At 35.4% G+C, this 21,313-nt stretch overlaps 1 protein-coding gene across 1 annotated transcript in view; it reads right to left on the bottom strand.

Moving 5' to 3' along the window:
• Positions 1-21,313, bottom strand: part of Kpna4 (karyopherin subunit alpha 4) — a 48,983-nt gene that overhangs the window by 22,704 nt on the left and 4,966 nt on the right. Inside the window, exons 2-7 of the mRNA XM_020180725.2 lie at positions 6,399-6,443; positions 5,418-5,507; positions 5,281-5,310; positions 5,131-5,183; positions 1,997-2,092; positions 1,252-1,337 (exon numbers count right to left, since the gene is read on the bottom strand). Coding sequence (XP_020036314.1) covers positions 1,252-1,337; positions 1,997-2,092; positions 5,131-5,183; positions 5,281-5,310; positions 5,418-5,507; positions 6,399-6,443 — 400 coding nt within the window. The remainder of the gene's footprint in view (positions 1-1,251; positions 1,338-1,996; positions 2,093-5,130; positions 5,184-5,280; positions 5,311-5,417; positions 5,508-6,398; positions 6,444-21,313) is intronic.

Below are 21,313 nucleotides of genomic sequence, written 5' to 3'. Positions count from 1 at the left end.
TGATGTCCTATAAATAAATTGATCCTACAGTAATGTAATTTGCTACTATAATTAGGAAATTATAGTTTCAGTTTTAGAAACTAATCAAAAGAATTTTTGGAAATAGAAAATGTTAGTCTCAGAATGTGATGATTCAAATAATACACATTAAGTTGGCTATTTTAACAATCCTACATGCTACTGGGTAAGTATTACAGCTACAGAGTAAACTGCCTTATTCAGTTTACTCTGTCACATGTGGTTTTCACCAAGTACAGTCAAAAAATTTGTTTTAATCAAGAGAACTTTCAAGGGTGTGAAGGGATAAAGGACAGCAGAAAAGGGGGTGAATTCAAGTATGATATATTTGATACAGTGTAAGAACTTTTGCAAAGGCTACAATGTACCCCCACCCAGCACAACAATTAAAAAAAAGGAGAGAAATTTCAAAAAACAAAAGTTTAAAATTCCCACACATGCCTCAGGCAGTTCAGGTGATGCAGAGAAGCTATGTCAACCCCACATTATCATCAGTCAAGTTTAAATCACCGTGTGGCTTGCTGAGTACTACCCTGCCCTTAATGTTGGGGAAAGCATCCTTCCCCAAAAGCAAATGGTGCCCAAAGAACAAAGTAAAAGTTATGGCTACCCTCTTAAGTCAAAAGGGGCATGTAATATGCTTAACTTAAATGGTAAAGTAAAAAGTCTGGATCTGCTGAAACGCAGGACGCCTTTTGCAGAAGTTGGGCAGCATTATGCGAAAAAATGAGTCAAGTATTCTCAAGATGAAAACACGAAATAGGATCTAGGTTTGGTGCAGTACTAATGTGTACAATGGTAAAGTTCTGTGATAGTAATGTAAGCCTACTCCACGTGGTACCAAGTGTATGTACAGGAAAATCTGAGTAAATTCTGAGTACTGAACTCTATGTATCCTGAGCTTTTGTGATTTTTGTTTTTTTCTTTCCTGAAGAGCAGTCTGGAACCAGGTATCCGGAGACAGTAAGGGTCTATTGTATGCGTTTAGGAGAATTATTGTTTTTTACTGATTTTTTTTTTTTTGTTGTTGTTGTTGTTGTACTGGGGCTTGAACTCAGGGCCTTCATCTTGAGCCACTCCACCAGCCCTTTTGTGCAGGCTGGCTTCGAACTATAATTCTCCTAATCTCTGCCTCCAGAGTAGCTAGGGTTACAGGCGTGAGCCACCAGCGTCCGGCTTCTTTTACTGACTTTTTAAAAAAAAATTAGATTTTTTTTTTAATAACCAACTTACTGGACTGAACCACAGCTTGAGTTTGTTCAGAGGTTCCAGATGCAATGTTTGTCAAAGCCCATGCAGCTTCGAACTGTAAAGAAGGACTATAAAAGAACAAATGATTGGAAACAGTAGACTTTTACATTGCCACTATGTCTACCATTTCCTCCCTCTAGCATTTAAAATGCATTAAATATTCTGTTTCAAAAGGTTGCTAGCCATCCAGCATTTTTTAAAACCCCCAACCACTGTTTCAAACATTTCTTCAGTATAAAAGGAATATACCACCACCTATGTCTTTATGTGCAGCGACATCTCTTTATTTAGATACTTGCATATTACTCACCAAACAGTTTGTTAATTGGCTATCTAGTCAAACTAATTCTTGCCAATTTTCAAAGCTTCCAAATTAAATTTATCATTCTCAAATTTGTCTTTGGTCTTCACCTCTATCTCTTGATAGTAACGTATTTTACAATGCTTTTCACTTTAACTTTTCAATTCCATTTCATAGATCTTCCCCCCCCCCCACCACCTTCCCACTCCCCTCCCATCCCCCGCCAAGACAACATCTGTGTAGTAGAGACTGGCCTCGGAACTTGCAATCTGCCTGCCACAGTCTCATGAGTGCTAGGATTACAGGCATATACCACCACTCCCAGGTCCCTTTCTTTTTTAAAGATAAAAATTACTAGAAATTCTAGTCTTCTTCAAAGGATACATTCTACATTAAATATATATGCATATGCATACTTATACTTACTTGTCATCTCTTTCAAGACAATGAACTAAAATAGGTAATATTCCAGATTTTATTAAGTCATCAATTGGTGGATTTCGATCACTGGACAAAAGCTTCCTGTAAAGAACATACTTCTCATGAAACTGAATGACATACGCTATTACAGTTAAATTCAAATTCACATTTGATAGATAGTATTATAAATCTAAATATTTGGTACAAGTATCCTCTTTGAAAGCTGCTTTTTATAATTTATGTAATGCAACACTTTCTGTAGTTATGAAGATTAATTTACAAATCAAACTTACAGAAATGACCAATAATTAGAAAAATATGGACATTTTACTACTTTTATTAATACAATACCATTCCCTTAATGAAGTTCTCATATGGCTTCTAAAAAAGACAACTAAATGATGTCTTTTATATGTGCTACCTTTGGATTTAATTTTGAGCTCAGAGAAAAAAAAGCGGGCAAGCATTGTTGGCATAACATTTGCCTTGCTGAGGAAAAAATCTGAGACCACTGAAATATCCCAAACTATTCGTACTAGGTCACAATAAAGTCAAAGAACAAGAGAAGATAAGCTTCTGATATATGTTTACAGCTGATACTAGTGTTCAATTCTTCATCCTACTTTATGACTTTAAGATCATAAAAGGCCCCTCTCAACAACTAAAGAAAAACGGAGTAAGTGGAATACACAGAAGAACAATCAAAGAGATGCTAGAAATACGGAGGTGAACAAGATAAATACATCTCTGTTCTCATGAAGCTTACAGGATAAAAACAAAACAAAACCTAGTGCCTATTTTCATAAGTGAGAAACCACAGGTTTAGCTGTTAAGTCCTCAGAGTAGCCTAACATAGATGTTCATTTATCGAATTCCCTACACTACTGCAGAAAGGCAAGGTTTAAAAAAAGCTTAACCAGATAATCTCCGTATAAAAACTTAGTGATAATTGCTTATTTACTATCTTTTGAATATAAACTCCCTGACTTAGCTTTAAACTCCTCCAAGTTGACTCCGCTGTAGTAATGAATCTTACTGTCTGCAATTCAACATTAGGCCAGTTGTCTGTTGCTCCATTTCGATCTCATTTGTAAAGCCTTTGTGTTCTACTCATCTCACTAGGAATGCCTTGTCTTCTGTCTTACTCAAATTCTATCACTTCAAAGTCTATTTGGAATTCAATGTCTTACAAAACCACCTCTTTCAATTTTAAGTTTTTACACAGCATAGTCCCACACTTGCTGTTGAGTATCACTATTTTTATACAGTTCTCTATTCCCAATTAGATTCTAAACTTCTTAGAGAAAATTCTATCACATAGTATTTTTAATAACACATGGCACAGTGCTTAAGATTCAATGGAAAGAAAAAAACTATATAAAGTTGTAACTCAGTCTTTCTTGAGGATATGTGAGATCAAGGGTGATGATTTGAAAAAAAAACCATTTTATTGCTTCACTAAGGACAATTTTAAAGACAAATGGCTTTTATTCTTGATAATAAAGAATACAGTATCTAAAAAATACAATATGAAATCACTTTTTTTGTCACTGTCTTGATTTATGTTAAGGCTCCATAGTTTTATCTATAGTTCCTTTGGCATCATCATTATAAAGGTTGAAAAAAGGCAAATAAAGTCTTAAAAATTTTTTTTTGTGTGTGGGGGTGCTACTGGGGTTTGAACTCAGGGTCTTGAGCTTGCTACACAGGTGCTCTACCACTTGAGCCATGCCCCCAGTCCTGTTTTTCTTTTATAGATAGGTGCTTGTGTTTGTTTGGGGTGGCCTAGACTGTGATCCTTCTATGTAGGCTTCCTCCAGCTGGAATAACAGGTCAAAGCCACCATTCCCAACTTTTTATTGGTTGGGGTAGGGACTGGGGTCTCATGAATTTTTTGCATGGGCTGCCTTTGAACATCCTCCTGATACAACCTGGTTTAGAATTATTGTGAAAATCAGTTTTGTCAAGCATACCACTGAAATTTTCTCAGGATCTCATTATACTTTAAAAACTTCTGTCTTAGGAGTATTTGGCTTTAATTTCCTTCAGAGCTCATGTTGAGAAGAACTATCTCCAAACTCCCAAATAATCAACCATGAAAACAGTAAGCATAATCAATTTATTAATCATTCTTCCTATAAGCATTAATTTACTATTGAGATACGAATCTCAGAATTGAGATTTTTCTTCCTACATAGCAAAGTCCTCCCTCAAGTTCTTTCATCAATTGTGTACAACACTATCATCCTACAATTTCCCTATTAATCCTAGATTACGTAAGACAAATACATAAAAGCAAGTACAATAAAATACAAACGGATCATGTATTAGATGAGACATTGGATAGACCTAGGTAAATTTTTTTTCCCACTTTGAAATTCTATTAACTAGGATCTATTTCCTGCTTAAGTGTCATTTTCCTACTAATATATGGTGCTATTCTTATGTTCATAAATACACAAAGCAACCACTATATTATATTATAGTATAATTAGGTCTTCCCTACACCACTGATTAATATGAAGGTCTCATTAATACTTTGTTCTGGGATTTTCTTTTAACATATGACAACATAAATTTCACAACAGAAATGTACAAAATGACTTGGTATTTCTGGTCTGGAAAGACACTGGAGTGTATGCAGTCCTGTATCTTAATGTCTATGTGCTATACGCTGACATAGTTTGCTTATAACTTGATTTACTGTTTGATTAATATGAACATAGTCAGACTTAGCTACCTGATAAAGTCTGAAGGATCTGACTTTTATAAAATTATAGCTATAAAATAATAAATAAGTAAAGTTTTATAAGTAATGCTTTTCCACTACTCTATGGCACTAATCTGTTAAATCATTTTTCTAGCATTTCTATGTGTTTATTAAACACTGAAAGCTTCAGTGTATTTAAAGTATACTTTCAGCACAAAATTCCTGGGAGTTTAAAACTGCCACCCTAATACTCTACGTTAGAGAACACCTTTTTTTTTTTTTTTTTTTTTTAAAATAAAACCATTGGTTTTATGACTGTTCTCTATTGTTTGATATTGAAGTTTTGATTGACAGGACTATAACAGTGAAAATCCCAAACTGAACCCGTGTTACCTATCAAATTTAAATTTGTTCTCAGAATTGAACTTACCTAGCAGCCTGGACTGCACTTAATTGAATTCCTTGGTTATCACTCGAAGCATTCTATACAGAAAAACAAAAAAAAACTGTGCTGTAGATACAGAATCATTAGTCATAGAGAACATGAAATATAAAGAGGGAGAAATAAAAGCCAACTTACTTGAACAATAGCTTCTAGAGAGGTATTTTGCTGGGAAAAATGTTAAAGAGAAAACTATGTTAAAAAGTCACCTTAAAAAACCATATTCATGGAAATCTTTTATTTGTAGCCTTATTACCAGAATAACAGTAACTTACCACTCTATAATCACCATCAATATCAGAATCTTCACAGATATCTTCATGTGGTACATTCCTTCTTTTCAAGAGATGTTCATCTCTTTTATTCTTAAAAAAAAAAGTCAAATAATTTCAGTTTTAAAAGTAAATAGCTAAGACTATTCATAAAAAGGTTAGGTAATCTTGTGCCTACAAACTGAAAATTAAAGTGCCATTTAAAAGTAAAACTCAAATGCAAAAAATTAAACCAAATTATGAATTAAATACTTAATTGGCACTAATTCGAGTCCCAAACCCCCAAACATGACATTTTCAATGTACCGTGAACTACGTACAAACAAAAAGTTTTACTAAAAAAGACAGTGTGTAGTTTAAGCCAAACCAAACATATATATTTAAAGTACTAGACTATTTTACAACATCTGGGAGCATCTTTTTATCACATAAAAGCAAAGTCAAAGCAAAAGTTGGGCAGTTCAGAATTAGATCAAAAATCAACAATGCCTTACAAAAGCCAAGGGCCATCTAAATTTCACTTAAAATGTTTGAGGCAAATTTATAATTATATTCTCAACTACTTTAATATTTGCAAAGTTGATAAAGCCTATAAGTAACAAGTTCTTCTCAGTGTATAATTACAACCTATTAATAGCAGAACTTTAGTACAACAAACAGTATCTCTGTAACTTACACTTTACATAAATCATTACAAATTATCAAAAAAAAAATCTCTCAAGTTGTTTATATCTATTTCTGGATAAGACAAGTTGTATCTTGCCTATTTCAATAACTATTCAAATTTAGTCACAGTTTTTCCTTTTTCAAAAGAAAAAGTAATGTTGAGCATTTGAGATTGAAAAAAGTTTAAATTCAGTAAAAAAAATTTCCATTATATAACAGGTTATACATTTTACATAACAATACCCATTTGCCATCTTCTATATATGCTATTAAGCTATTAGAATTATGCCTGTGAAGTACCATTTTAACCAGACTCACCTTCCTTAATTCAACTACAACTTCATTTCGTTGTCTTCTCATAGTCTACAAAAAATTTTAAAAAATTTAAATCACCTCAAATTCTATCATCAATGTTAAGAAAAAACTGCTCTTAATATTTAGCATATACCCCAATATTTTCATGTGTAACTTATAATAAAGCTCACATTATCATAGTATATAGATGATTTTCTATCTCCAATTCTCATTTGTGTTACAAAAATATTAAAAATCTCTTTGAAACCATTTTTATAAAACTGGATATATATTTTTAAAAACTGTAACATAAGGTTTACAAAAGATACAGAACAAAGAATAAGAGTCCTGTAAATCAATGACATTTTAGCAAATTAATGTTTGTACAAGGATACTAAATTCAGTTGCTTAAAAAAAGAAGTCAAGGAGCATTCTTGCCCAATCTTTTTCTCTAAAAGTAAACATTAGATTTACTATGATTGTAACACACGTCTGTTCTGTTCTTCATCTTATTTTGGTTTACTTTATTTACAGATCTTGAGCTCTCCCATGGAGGCATAGACAGATCTGTGCCAGTCTTTCTAATGACCATGAACTATTCTACCACATACTGTGATAATTCTCTTTTTAAGGTATGTTTTTTAAAGTTACTTAATAAATGAATACATATTTACTATAAAACATTCAAATATTCAGAAACAAGTTCAAGCTGTTTCTATTTATAGGTTCTCCTCCCTGCACATGCCAAGACATAATAAGTGGAAATACTTATATCCAAATGTGAACTTTATGATCTTTAACAAACATACTCCAACTCTCCAGGAAATGGCAAGTCCATCCTTTCACTGGCACAGATCCAAAACCTTGGAGCCATCCTTGATTTGTTTTCTTCTTCTCGAATTATACATTCACACATCCAAAATCCCACCCCTCTGCCACTCTTCTGCAAAAGCCATTTAACATATATCCCTCCTGCTCTTCTCCTCCTTTCCTCCCTACTCTATTCTTACCTTAGCAATCACAGTAATCCTCATAGGAGCCTTAATTTTTGTGTACTATGGGCTCCTTTGGCAGCCTGGTAAAGTTAAATGGATGTCCTCGGGTAGTGTTTTTAAATACACAGGCACAAAATAAGATTACAAAGGAAACCAATTATATTGATTTATATGTGCCTTATTATTGTACTAAAGGGATCTAGTGATGGGTCTGACTATTATAATTTCAAAGTGATGGTGATAATGAGCAGTATTTCAGAATATCTGCAACAACAATAATGTAACATTTATTGGCAGTGACAAAGTCACAAGGTACCTTTAGTACTATTCTGGTTCATTGACTGCATTATTAAATGAAGGAAACACTGTTTGCTATAAATTAGTAAAAAATAAAGATATAATTTTTTTCTCTAAGTGCCCAGTCTCTCCTGAATCCTACTCATAGACTCCATGATAAAAGGGTTAACGGATTCTCAGGTACTCTACTACCCAAGTCACACCCCCTAACCAAAGAACCACTTTTTAAAAAGTCTGTCAGGCCATGTCAATCCCCTTTTCAAAAGTGTCCACTTTGGAGTAAAAGCCCATCTTTACAATGCCTTAAGTCCAATCAAATATTTCCATCATGCCCTTTCCACTTACCACCACTTGAGCCCTTAGTTCTTAACCCTTTCTCCATTCATTCTCATACAGTCACACCAAGCTTGCTATTGCTCTAACATACCAAAATTCTCTAGGCCTTATGGACTTAACTAATGTACTACATAGCAATTCCTAAGATAGACTCCAGAGCCAAACTGCCTAGGTTCAATTTTTTTTTTTTAACCCCTACTACTTACTAGCTCTCTGCACTTCAGTTTCCTTACCTATAAAATGGAGACAGTAAAATTACTTATTTCTTAAGTTTACTGTAAGGCTTAAATAAGTTAATACAGGTAAAGTACTTAAACAGTTCCTGTCGAACTATAGAAAAGGTTAGATCAAGAAGAATTAACTTAGAAGGTAACACACATGCACAGGAAATCAACGCATGTCAACTCCCTGTATAGCTATCCTTATCTCAACTAGCAAAAACCCTTGTTCCTTCCTATTATTGCCGATACTCTCTTCAACAAAATTAGAGATAAGGGCAAAATAGTTTCTGCCGGGTAGCGAGGGAGTAGGCGGGGAGAGGGAGGGGGCGGCGGGGGGGGGGGGGGCGGTAAAGAAGGGCGTGGAGGAAGGGGGGAGAAATGACCCAAACATTGTATGCACATATGAGTAAAATAAAAATTAAAAAAGAAAAAAAACAGTTCCTGTCACTTAGCAGTGGAGTGTTACCTTATTATTATTACTGCTGCTATTTCCTCAGGCTGGAATACTCTTCTCCCACTAACTGAAGTGCTCAGTTTCTCATCTCTGTGATGAGATGGTCTTTCTGATCATCCACCAAACTCTCCACCTGGGTACTCTCTCTCACATTTATCACATTTGAATATAACGTATAATTATAATTGCTTATTGGTAAACCCCCTGCTACAATATAAGTTTTATATAAGAAATAAGAATAAATAGCATTTTTTCTCAAAATATTTTGGCTATTTTTACATGTGCAGAAATCTTTGCCTCAATTTTTGACTTCATTTTATTTTATCTTTGCTTAAGTGAAGCTTTAGTGATCTTGTAAGTTTTGGAATAGACACAGACTTTAAAAACACCAACTCAATTATGAAAGTGCTATACATCTGACAATGGATTAATAACCAGAATATACAGGAGCTCAAAAAACTAAGCTCCCCAAAAAATCAATGACTCAATGAAGAAATGGGAAAATGAACTAAACAGAGCTTTTTCAAAGGAAGAAGTTCAAATGGCCAAAAAACACATGAAGAAATGCTCAACATGTCTGGCTGCAAAGGAAATGCAAAATCAAAACCACCTTAAGATTCCACGTCACTCCTGTTAAAATGGCTACAATCAAGAACACAAGCAACAACAAATGTTAGCGAGAATGTGGGGAAAAAGGAACCCTCATACCCTGCTGGTGGGAATATAAATTAGTACAACCACTATGGATGGAGGCTCCTCAAAAAACTAAAAATAGAACTGCCATACAATCCAGCAATACCATTCCTAGGGATATACCCAAAGGAATGCAAGCAGGATACGATAGAGATACTTTGCACACCAATATTTATTGCAGCACTGTTCACAATAGCCAAGCTACAGAAACAATCCAGATGCCCTACAACTGATGAATGGATTAAGAAAATGTCATATATATATATTCATAAAATGGAGTTTTAATCAGCCATAAGGAAGAACAAAACCATGTGGTTTGAAGGTAAATGGAGGCAACTGGAGGACATCATGTTAAGCGAAGTAACCCAGGCTCAAAAAGACAAAGGTCACATATTTTCTCTCATATGTGGGAGACAGACACAATATAAATATAAGCAATATTATGAAAAACAGGTTATGCCAAGGGGAGGCCACTAACAAGAGAGGGAGGGTAAAAGGAAGAAGTTAAGAAGATGAAAGTGGGTAATGTACTGTCTATACAAGAATGAATATAGAATTTTTAAACCTGTTAAAATCACCATTAAGAAAGGGACTAAAGTAGAAAGGAGAAAAATAGAGGGCATGAACCAATTCGAGTTCCAATACATACATACATGGAAATGTCACAAGGAAACGTCCTATAGAGTTAAGTTACCTTAAACAAACAAAAACACTTTCTTTAAAAACAGAACAGGAAGGTAAAACAGGTCCTGTCTGGGGGCTGGTACCAGTAAGAGGGGGAAGGATATAAGGAAAGGGTGAAGGAGGCTGAATATAGTGGAAATATTCTGTGCTCATGTATGAAAATAGAGGAGACGTGTTGAAACTATTCTAGGACTGGGAGGAAGAGGGGATAAAGGACAATGATGGAGGGGATGAGTTCAACTATGATATATTGTCAGAACTTTTGGAAATGTCACAATGTACCCCCAGTATAACAATAATATAATTTCAAAAGAAAAAAAATCAACTCAATCATTCAAGTGCTAGTAAAATAACGAAAAATGAGTAAAAACCATTAGCTAAGCACTACCATAAGAGTTTTAACACCTACTATCTCATTTAATAATTACAGTCTTGAAAGGTAAGAAAACTATTTCTTTTTATAAATAAGGAAACTGAAGCTTAAAGAGGTTAAATTACATGTCCAACCATTAGCCAGGATTAGAACTCAGTCTCATATAAAGTCCCTGAATCTGTAAGCCACAGTTTCCCATGCATCCCAAGTTGAGAGTTTATGGTTCACACTAAAGCAAAAGTACTACAGACTGAGTGTCACTAACCTGAAAATCTGAAATTAAAAAAGTATTCCAAAAACTCAAAACCTTTTTGAGTATTCACATATACCTCAAGTGAAAAACTCCACACCATGAAACTTTGTTTCATGCACAAAATTTAAAATGTTATATAAATCTACTTTCAGGCTATGTGCACAAGATGAATATGGAACAAATATAAATGAATTTTGTGTTTACAGTTGGGTCCTATAGTCAAGATATCATTATGTGTAGGTAAATATATGAAAAGCATTTTGAATGAGGATGTCCAACTTGTATTACAAAGACAAATGGGCTTTGCATTATCAATACAAAACAAACAACTCTAATAATATTAAACTGTCCTATGTCTCACACTCAGTGTAAAGTATCTTTTAAGATATATTACTTAAAAACTGTTCAATAAATTTAGTAAGGCAGGATTCTGAAGGACAGTTATTTCTAGTCTATTAAAAGTTTTTATTAGTAGCCATTCCATCTAAAGCAGCAGGATTGAGGTATAATGATGTTAATCTTGCCATCAGAGCAAAACAAATCCAAAGACTGTAAATGAATTGGTAGACAGACATCCTATGTACTTCAGCCTGGCAACAATGACCCATGTTTTTCACTGCAAAAATCAAATGTCTCTAAGGTGGTATTAGACATTTGGACATTTTCAAGTCACAACCCTAACTCAAATCAAGGACTTTTATTTCTTAGGTCCCATGAAGGAGTATATAAAAAGTCTTCTTCTATAAGAACTTTTGTAAATGCCACAATGTATCCCCCACCCAGCACAACAATAAAAATAAATAAATAAGTAAACAAAGTCTCCTTCTAAGTTTCCCTTATCTTAGAGAGCAAGCTTTGCATATTACATATAAATATAGCAGTTGTGAGTTCACACAATTTACACAGATACAGTAAGCTGTGTTGTCAATTAGATTCCCAAAAACGTTGCCAAACTGGCCAAAGGCTTATTTATAGGCAAAGCCTTTAAATGTAAAGGACAAAGGCTAAAAACAGGGGAGGGGAGCAAGGAAAAGATAGGGGACAGAGGGTTGGTTTGTGTGTGTGTGTGTGTGTGTGTGTGTGTGTGTGTGTGTGAGAGAGAGAGAGAGAGAGAGAGAGAGAGAGAGAGGGAGAGAGAGAGAGAGAGCCCCACAATCTTCAGAAGATTATAGTCTGATGGGAGAAACTAACATTGAGTAAATATACAAATTATTTTAAGATAAAAAAAAAAGAGGTTTAGCTTTTAGTTAGTTTGTTCAGGTATGGCTTCAGTAAATGACAATGAAGCTAAGATTCAAAGGATGAGAAATAACCATGCAAATGAAGGGAATGAGATAGTAATTACAGGGTAGGGAAGGCATTGTGACAGTCAGAGCAGCATGTGTGAAGAGCCCAAAGAGGAGGGGCTATTGACATGTAAGAGCAAGAAGAATTAGAAGATAAATGAGAGCTCAGTAATTAAGGGAGATAGTGAAATGAGAGAGAGGTAGGAAAAATGGATAGAGACAAAGGTAAGCATAGCCAAAGTGAATGTTTTAAGGTCTCAATAGCGAGTTTGAAAGCTAAGTGTGATAGGAAGCTAATGAAGCACGTTTACTTTTTTTTTTTTTTTTGCAATGCTGGGGATCAAACCCAGGGTCTTCCTTGCACATGCTAGCCAATACTCCACTACTGAGATACATTCCCAACCCAGATTTACTTTATTTATTTTTTAAAGAACCACACTGGTTATTTTATAAATTGGAGAGGGGCAATAGCAGAAACAAACAACCACTTTGAAGACCAGACAATAATGAAGTAACACTGATCTGCCACAGATTGTAGCAATGAGTAGAAAGTTTACAGAAAAGAATGAAAATGATGTTAAATAATGTTAACCCTTAGTTCAAGAAGAATTAACTTAGAAGGTAACACATATGCACAGGAAATCAATGTGAGTCAACTCCCTGTATAGCTATCCTTATCTCGTAAAAACCCTTGGTCCTTCCTATTATTGCTTATACTCTCTCTTCAACAAAATTCGAGATAAGGGCAAAATAGTTTCTGCTGGGTAGTGAGGGGTAAGGGGGGGTGTAAGGAAGGGGGTAAGGAAGGGAGCGGGGGTGGGGTATAAGGGGAGAGAAATGACCCAAACATTGTATGCACATATGAATAAAATAAAAATTTAAAAAAATAATAATAATAAAGTTAACCTTGTCTAAAAGAAACTGCTTTTTCTAGGGATGTTCCTTTTGGTGTGACACTCCCCCTTTCCTTACACCACGGCTGACTAGTGCTAGGAATTAGCAGGAAGGCATCTGATGACACAGAAAAAGCCAATCCATAAGCAGACCAGCACAGAAAGACTTGCTTTCGCATAGGCAGAATTTATAAACTCAGTAAGAATGATTTTCTCTTTTAGTGATTTAGCACAGAATTACGTAAAGACTAATAGCTAGGAAAAATAAAACTCCATGCTGACCTGGCAGCCGAGAGGCGATGGGGCAAAAAAATCCATAAATTCTCACAGACAATTCTACCTGAAGTATCTTGGACAATATGAGAACTGGCCCTTTGCTAACATCACACTTTACTGGACCTACTCTGAATAAAAGTATTCCTTGTATTATTAAAAGCTTAGTTCAAAACAAGTACCCACTAATGTGGAACTTTAATTGTATAGATGCAGAAATTGAAGCTGAAAAAATATTAACTTTGCTAATGGCATATAGGTAATGAGGTATAATCTCAAATCTTCTCAGGGTAAAAATGAAGCTTTTCCACAAATCTCTAAGGAAGTACCAGATTTAAAAAAAAAATTAGGATTTCCTTTCCCTTCAAAGTACAGGTTTATTATAAATTTGAGTTTAAGAAAGAAAGCTAAGCAATCTACTTCAACCCTACCTTCCCAGGGGTTGAATACCCCCATAAGGTCAGCTTTTACGGCCAGGGATCTGAGTCTCTTGGCATGCAACAAGAGGAATTTAGCCTGTGTTGTTCACAGCTCTGTCCTCATCGCTTACAACAGAATTTCTGACACAGAAGCTGAATAAATATTTGCTGAACAAATGAATTCAATAAAGGGAAGGGTAGAAGTCAATGAAAAAGTGCTGCTTGGACAAGTTCAACTGTGACCCTCAGGTAGTAGAAAGTTGTCACAGACCCAAGTAATTTCTCTTAACTAAACTTTCTTTGTATTACCCACCAGTATTGAAAGAAAATTCAATATACACTTATTTAAAGTGTACATTGCAGTGATTTTTAGTTGTGCATCGATCATCACTATCTAACTCCAGGTAACTTACATCACCACAAATAACAGCCCCATACCCAGTAGAATTCATTCATTTCCTCTTTGTCCCAATCCTTGGCAACCACTTTCTGTCTTTAAGGAATTTTCTATCCCAGATATTTGATGCTATATTATAAAACTGTAACATATTTGGTCCCCTGACATACAGCTCCTAAAATCCTTGGAATTTCTACAGTGATGAGTGTCTTCAGGAGCTGGCCATGGTGTTGCATTCTTGTAATCTCAGCAGTCAGAAGGATGGCAAATTCCAGGCCATACTGGATTAGATACCAAGATCTTGTCTCAAAAACAAAACCAATGAGTGTCTTTTTGTATGCTGCTGAGATAACTGGTGGCTGGGGGACCCTAGAATGAGCTGGCCACCTGAAATACTAAGGCATAATTAGAGGGCTGGGACTTTTTCAGCCTCACCAAATAACCTCCCAGGAGGAGAGAGGTTAAGGTGATCACCAACAGCCAATAATTAATTAATCATGTCTATTTAATGAAGTCTCCACCTCCACCCCCAAAAAAAACCAAATTTGTTTGGTGTGCTTTCAGCTAGCTGAATGTGTGGTGGTACCTGGAGAGTGTCATATTGGGAGAGAGCATGGAAGCTCTGTGCCCCTTTCCACATAACTTGCTCTATACATCTCTTCCATCAGGATGTTCATCTGTAGCCTTTGTAATATCTTTAAGTAAACTGTTTCCCTAAGCTCTATGAGCTACTTCAGCAAATCAATTGAACCAGAGGAGCGGGTCATGGAAATCCTGATTTACAGCTGGTCCATCAGAAGCATAGGCCACAACCTGTGCTTGCAACTGAAAATGAGAAGCAGTCTTGTGGGAATGAGCCTGAGATTGGATGCTATCTTTGCAACAGAAATAAACTGAATTAAAGAACACCCAGCTGCTTTCCAATGAAGAACTGATTGCTTGCTTGTGGACTTATACTATTATTACACTATGAAATATATATTCGATTCCCTGACATACAGCTCCTACAATCCCCAAAATTTGGGGAAACCTTCAAATATCTGGTGTTAGAAGTATTGTGTTGAGTTACTGTGAGTATACAATAGAAAAAACAGCTTAGGTGTTTTTTCTCCCCTCCTCTATATCCTCTCATACGTGAAATGGAATTATAGAACATGGGATCTTGTAATTTACTTGACTGGCTTCTTACAGGCAGCATGATATTTTCAAGGTACATCCATCCTGTTACGTGTATCAGTACTTCACTCCTTTTCATAACAGAATAACAGTCCATTATATAAATACACCACATCTTGTTTATCCATTCATCAGCTAATGGATATTTGAGTTGCTTCCTTCTTTGGACTATTCTGGATAGAGCTACTATCCATAACACATTCGCATATGGGTTTTTGCTCAAAAAAAAAGTTTTTAATTCTTTTGAGTTAATATCTAGGAATCTAACTGCCAGGTCACATCATAACTAACTTTCTGAGGAACTGCCAAATGCATTTCAAAATGGCTGCACTTTAAAGAACAAAAAATAGTTCTGGGGATTGAACACAGAGCATCATACATACTCTACCACTGAACTATACCCCAGCCCATGGCTGTACCATTTTATATTCCCATCAACCATTTATGAGGGTTCAACTTTCTCCACATCCTCATCAATACTGATTATCGCCTACCTTTTTGTTTAATACCATCCTAGTGGGCACGAAGTGGTTATTTCATGGTTTTGGTCTGCATTTCCCTGATGACCAATAATAATGATCACATTTCTTATTTGCTAATTAGTTTTAATTAAGTTTCCCATTATTTAAAGATAATACCATTATTATTTTAAAAGTGAAGAACAAAGGGAAATTAGGAAAACTATTCAAGACATTAAGAGGAAAAATGTGAATCAATACTTTGATAAAATATTTGATAAATTAGCTGAACAACAATGAACCCAACCTTACAGACTTAACTTTAATATAATGAACATATCCACATAACATTCAGAGGCCAAATAGGGAATCAACCATGTACATCAATAGTGGATATTCTACCATTTTGTCTTTGACAGGCTTTTTCTTCTTTTTTTCATGCCTTAACAGATCTCTCATTCTTGTGGCAAACATGCGGTTTAAGTGGAGGTTCCAACACCTTTCCTCATCTCTAACACAGATAACTAGATACATGGCACAAGACCTTGCATTGGTCAATCGTAGAACTATATCCCCTGTTCCATGATTAAACTCGGGTATAAGCACTTGTCAAAACTTGGACAATCACCACCTTCCTTAGATTCTGGTTAGCACTTTAGCACTTTTATCTTAATGCCTGCTGTTGCCCAGGGTTTATGGGGTATGAGAAGATTCCCCCATTTTGCTTAAACAACTTGAACTGTGTTTCTGTTCCCTAACATGTAATTACATAATATAAAAATTAGCTCTTTCTGCCTCAAGTCAGACAATCTTCAATATAAACATTACAGAAAAAGACCACAGTACCCCTAAAATCTCTATTCTAAAGAAAACCAGAGAATACCTGGGTTTTATACCCACCTACTAAAGAACCAGGAATGATAAAAACAATTTGAAAATTTTAAGCTTATCATTTTGCTTGTTTTTACTGGACCAGCAATAGCCCAATGTGACCAAAAAGGATCAGGATAAAGAGGCAGGACAGGTAGCGAACAAGACAGGGCCATCTAATACAATCATGCAAAGACCGTGTAATGTAGGGCTTTCAGGATACAACTAGCAAACTAAATTCATGTAACTGCTACTTGGAGGAACCACAGACATACCATAAACTGAAGGAGGCATTAAAACCAGATACTAGGCAACTAAAATTCTTTAAAGGAGTGGGATACTGGGTCAACTCAAACAGCTCCGTTGGGAGAGTATTTTACTCTAGAAGAAGAGGATACTGAGATTGTATATGATTTGCTTTTTTAACATTAGGAAGTATGTCTACAATCAAATTAGGAAACACCATGTTATCTCAAGATTCTGACTTCTGTTAATAAAAATTAATGAAATTCCATGTTGCCAAAAGACCTGATTTAAAACATAATTTACATTGATTTTACATTTTTTTCCCCCTTGACACAGGGAATTGCTGTGTAGCCCATACTGTCCTGGAACTCACGATCCTCTTGCTTCTGCTTCCCAAGCACTAGGATTATAACTTTGCTCTACCACACCTGGCTTATGTAAGTTTAATGTAAATTAATTGCATTAAGTTTCATTAAATTAAATTAAATTTAGGGTAAAAGTGACAGGTGACAAAAGTCTGCTCTGATACTAAATATATAATGTAAAAATATAATTAATAATATTAAAAACTTTAGCATTTTCAATAATCAAGCTAATTTTATATTACGAATACATGTCTATGACCTTAAATCATTACGAATACTAAACAGTGTGAATTGGAACTATTTTGATTAAATTTGCAATCTTGTGAGAAAAGTTACAAAATCTACATAGAGCATTCATCAACCTACTTACAACACATTAGAGAAACGAAAGTCAGAAGGTAGTAATTTTTTGACAATTTAGTTAAAACATGTGGTGAAAGAAAAAAAAAACCCTACCCAATTTGTTTAATGTGATTTGATTTGGATTATGGCACAGTGATACAGAAAGAACTGTAAGCAAAATGTTATTCAGACAGGGGACATAAAGATTTGCTAGGTGTAATATACGATGAAGTTAGTAGAGATAGGAGAAGCCTCCATTCACTCTGCACATCCATATTGCTAGGCACTGTTAAAGCATTCCAATGGCATAGAGATTAAGTTATTCTTCATAACTTTTAAACAGAGGAACCAAGGTTCATACCTAGATCATCTAAGTGACTCCACAGTCCATATTCTGTTAACCCCTATAATATAAAGCCTTTTGCCAGGCACCCATGGCTCATGCCTGTAATACTAGCTACTCAGGAGGCAGAGATCAGGAGGATATAGGTTCAAAGCCAGCCTGGGCAAACGGCTTTCAAGACCCTGTCTTGAAAAAAACCTATCACAAAACAGGGCTGGTGGAGTGACTTAAGGTGTAGGCCCTGAGTTCAAACCCCAGTACTGTCTAAATAAATAAATAAATAATGATATAAAGCCTTTTAACAGCATATATTAACGAAAAGTGACAATCATCTGTAATAACAAGCTACAACAGTGGTTCTCAAAGTGTGGTCCTTGGACAATTATGGGAGTGGAGGGGTGTCCTGAGACCTTTTCAGAGTCCACAAGGTTAAAACTATTTTCCTAATCATACTACCAACACTTCATGTATGTGTACATGTGTGTATGCAAGGGTACATGTGATTAATATTTGCATCAGTGTAAAGGAGGTAAAACTGCTAGTGCTTCAGAATGAATTAAGGCAATGGCACCAAGCTGTTATAGTGTCATTGTATTTCAGTTTTTCTTTTAAAGAAAAGCCAGGTTAGTTAAGAACATCCTTGATGAAACAGTTTTTTTTCTAATTGTATGATAAAACAGGTAATACACACAAATCACTTCTGCAGCATACCAATTTCTCCAATTGGATGACGGCCTCAAGAAAAAAGTATTTGTGCAATTGAGTTGTAAACTGAACTAGCAATTTTTTTCAGGGAGCACAATTTTTTACTTGAAAAGGACAGAGAAATTATGGCTATTCAGACTCTGTGTGGCAGATGTCTTCACAAAAGTGGGCAAAGTAAAACCTATGGTTTGAAGGAAAACAATTTGCAGTATTTATTGCTAATAATAAAATTTGAGATTTCGAATGAAAATTATAATTTTAGAAAACTTGTATCCAGCACTGAGGCTTGACAGGTTTCCAATACTAAAGATTTTTTTGAAGTGTGTAGTGACAATAATAATTGTGAATTTTCTTCATTTTGTACGACAAAATGTGTCAGCATTTGGAAGTTCTACATAACTGCAGTTGGGTTTTTTGTTTTTGTTTTTGTTTGTTTTTTTGGTCAATGACATAATGTTTTCCAAATAATCCATCACATCACAAAATCAGGCACAGGTAAAAGGCACATTGAAGTATACGTCAGATCAGTGTCTATCGGGCCAATGGATTTTAGTTAACCACATATGTAAAGTTCACTGATGTGCTTCAAACTCTACACTGCAACTAATCTTTAAGAAACTACCCACGGTAGCTCACGCCTGTAACCCTAACTACTCAAGAGGCAGAAATCAACAAGTATTATGGTTCAAGGCCAGCCCACGCAAAAACTTAGCAAGATCTGATCTCAACAAACATAGGTGGATGTGGTAGCCAACACTATAATCCCAACTATGCAGAAGACATAGGACTTCTAGGGAGGAGGACTGTGTCTGAGGCCCACCCAAGCAAAAACAAGGCCCTATCTAAAAAATAACTAGAGCAAAAAAAGGCTGAGGGTGTGGCTAAAGTGGCAGAATGCCTGCCCAACAAGCAGGAGACCTTGAGTTTAAACCTTGGTAAACACTCCCCCCACCAAAAAAAAAAAGAAAAGAAAAGAAAAAACCCCAACAAACCACCATATGTAGTTATGGTTTAGTATCAAACAATAATCTCAAGTATCCCAGAAAGTAGAACGCTTATCTATATGTAAATGGACAGACTTTATGTACTTCAATCACAATAGTGAATCACAACAGACTGAATTCAGAAATAGACACACAAATCCAGCTGATTTCCCATAAATCAAACATTTGGGACCTGAAAAAAGTGTTAAGCATAGCCGTTCTTCTCATTAAATACTTTTGGTTTTGGAAAATAAATCATTTTTCATTAAAATTTTTATGCTTATATAAAATTTCTTTATGAGTAAACATTTTTAAACACCCCCTCCCCTCCCCTCACACAGTACTAGGATTGAACCCAGGGCCTCCCACATGGCTGGTCAAGCACTCTACCACTTAAGTCATGCCCCCCAGCCCTTTTGCTCTTTTGTTTTTGCTTTAGAGTCTCTCGAACTGCCTGGACTGGCATCTAATTCAAGATCCTACTGACTCTGCCTCTCAAGTAGCTGGGATTGCAGATGTGCACCACCACATCCAACTAACACTTAAAAAATATTAATTTCTAAAGTAGAAAACATGGGTAGAAATTCACAAACAAAAACTCTGAAGGTCCTCAATGAGTCTTGAGCACCAAACATACATGTTGTCCTTAGGTGTGTAGGTGTCAATCAAAAGACTGTTCTCATATTAACTATAGAAAAATGGAGGCTCTGAAATTGGAAGGATTGCAGTTTGGGGGCAGGAGGATTAGCAAGACCCAATTTCAACCAAAAAGCTGGGTATGTGTGCTGGGTGCACCTGTCATCCAAGTTAAGTAGGAGGCATAAGTAGGAGGACCTGTGGTCCAGGCCAGCCCTGGCAAAAAACATGAGACCCTACTACCTGAAAGATAACAAAAGCAAAAAGAGTTAGGGTGTGGTTCAAATAGCAGTGCACCTGCCTAAAAAGCGTGAGGCCCTGAGTACAACAAATTCCAATACTGCCAAAAAAAGGTGGGGAACGTCCTTCCCCAAACCTGACTTCTACCAAACCTACATGGAAAGCATAGAAAATAGACGGTGTTCTCCAGTGTTTAAAGTTCACAAATGACACAATTCCAAAAATCTCTCTGGTGAAAAAAAGAAACAGACTATGCTAGTGCTTTCACATGAAACCTTTTAATCAAATTTGAGCTCTGCATTAAGACTGAAAGAAGTTCAAGTAGTAAGGTATACAGTATAAAAAGTATAAACTTTTAGTATAAAAAAGTACAGACTTTATTTTGACACGTCTAAGTTAAAATCATTTTCTTGAATGTTACATGGTTCAAGTCAGAAGTGCTTTCTTTAAAATGAACTCAGCAGGAGGTGTGGCTAAAAGCAGTAGAGCAGCAAGTACCAGGTTCAATCCCCACTATAGCCAAAAATAAATAAATAAATAAATAAATAAAAAGAACTCAGTAATTCCTAATTATAAAATTGAGAGAAAACAGTTAAAAGCATATGTAGTAAGTACTCAAAAGTTTTCTTTGATCATACACCTCCTTGTTCCAAAACTAAATGAGGGAGTACCAAAATCAGCAATCAAGGTTAAAATTTGATCACTTGCTCTCATGCCATCACTACAGGCCCCAAGTAGGTGAACACTACTCCTCAAAACATTTAAATATATTTTAAGGACCTACCACTATCAGTTATTAGGGATCAACTGCTTTCTTGGGTTCAATTCCTCCCACTAACCATACAAAACGAAACAAAACAACAAAAAATGTATTTCTAAAGTTGTTTCATTCTTTGTTGTTACTCTGTCAATTCTTCCCTATCTGTGTATCCATTTTATATATACTAGTGACTATTAAAAAAAAAATGACCTCATGATAACTTATAAGAAAATTATTAATG

This window comes from Castor canadensis, chromosome 5 (genome assembly GCF_047511655.1).
Source record: "Castor canadensis chromosome 5, mCasCan1.hap1v2, whole genome shotgun sequence".
In the NCBI taxonomy this organism is placed as follows: domain Eukaryota; kingdom Metazoa; phylum Chordata; class Mammalia; order Rodentia; family Castoridae; genus Castor; species Castor canadensis.
This window is presented reverse-complemented; position numbering and strand designations above follow the sequence as displayed.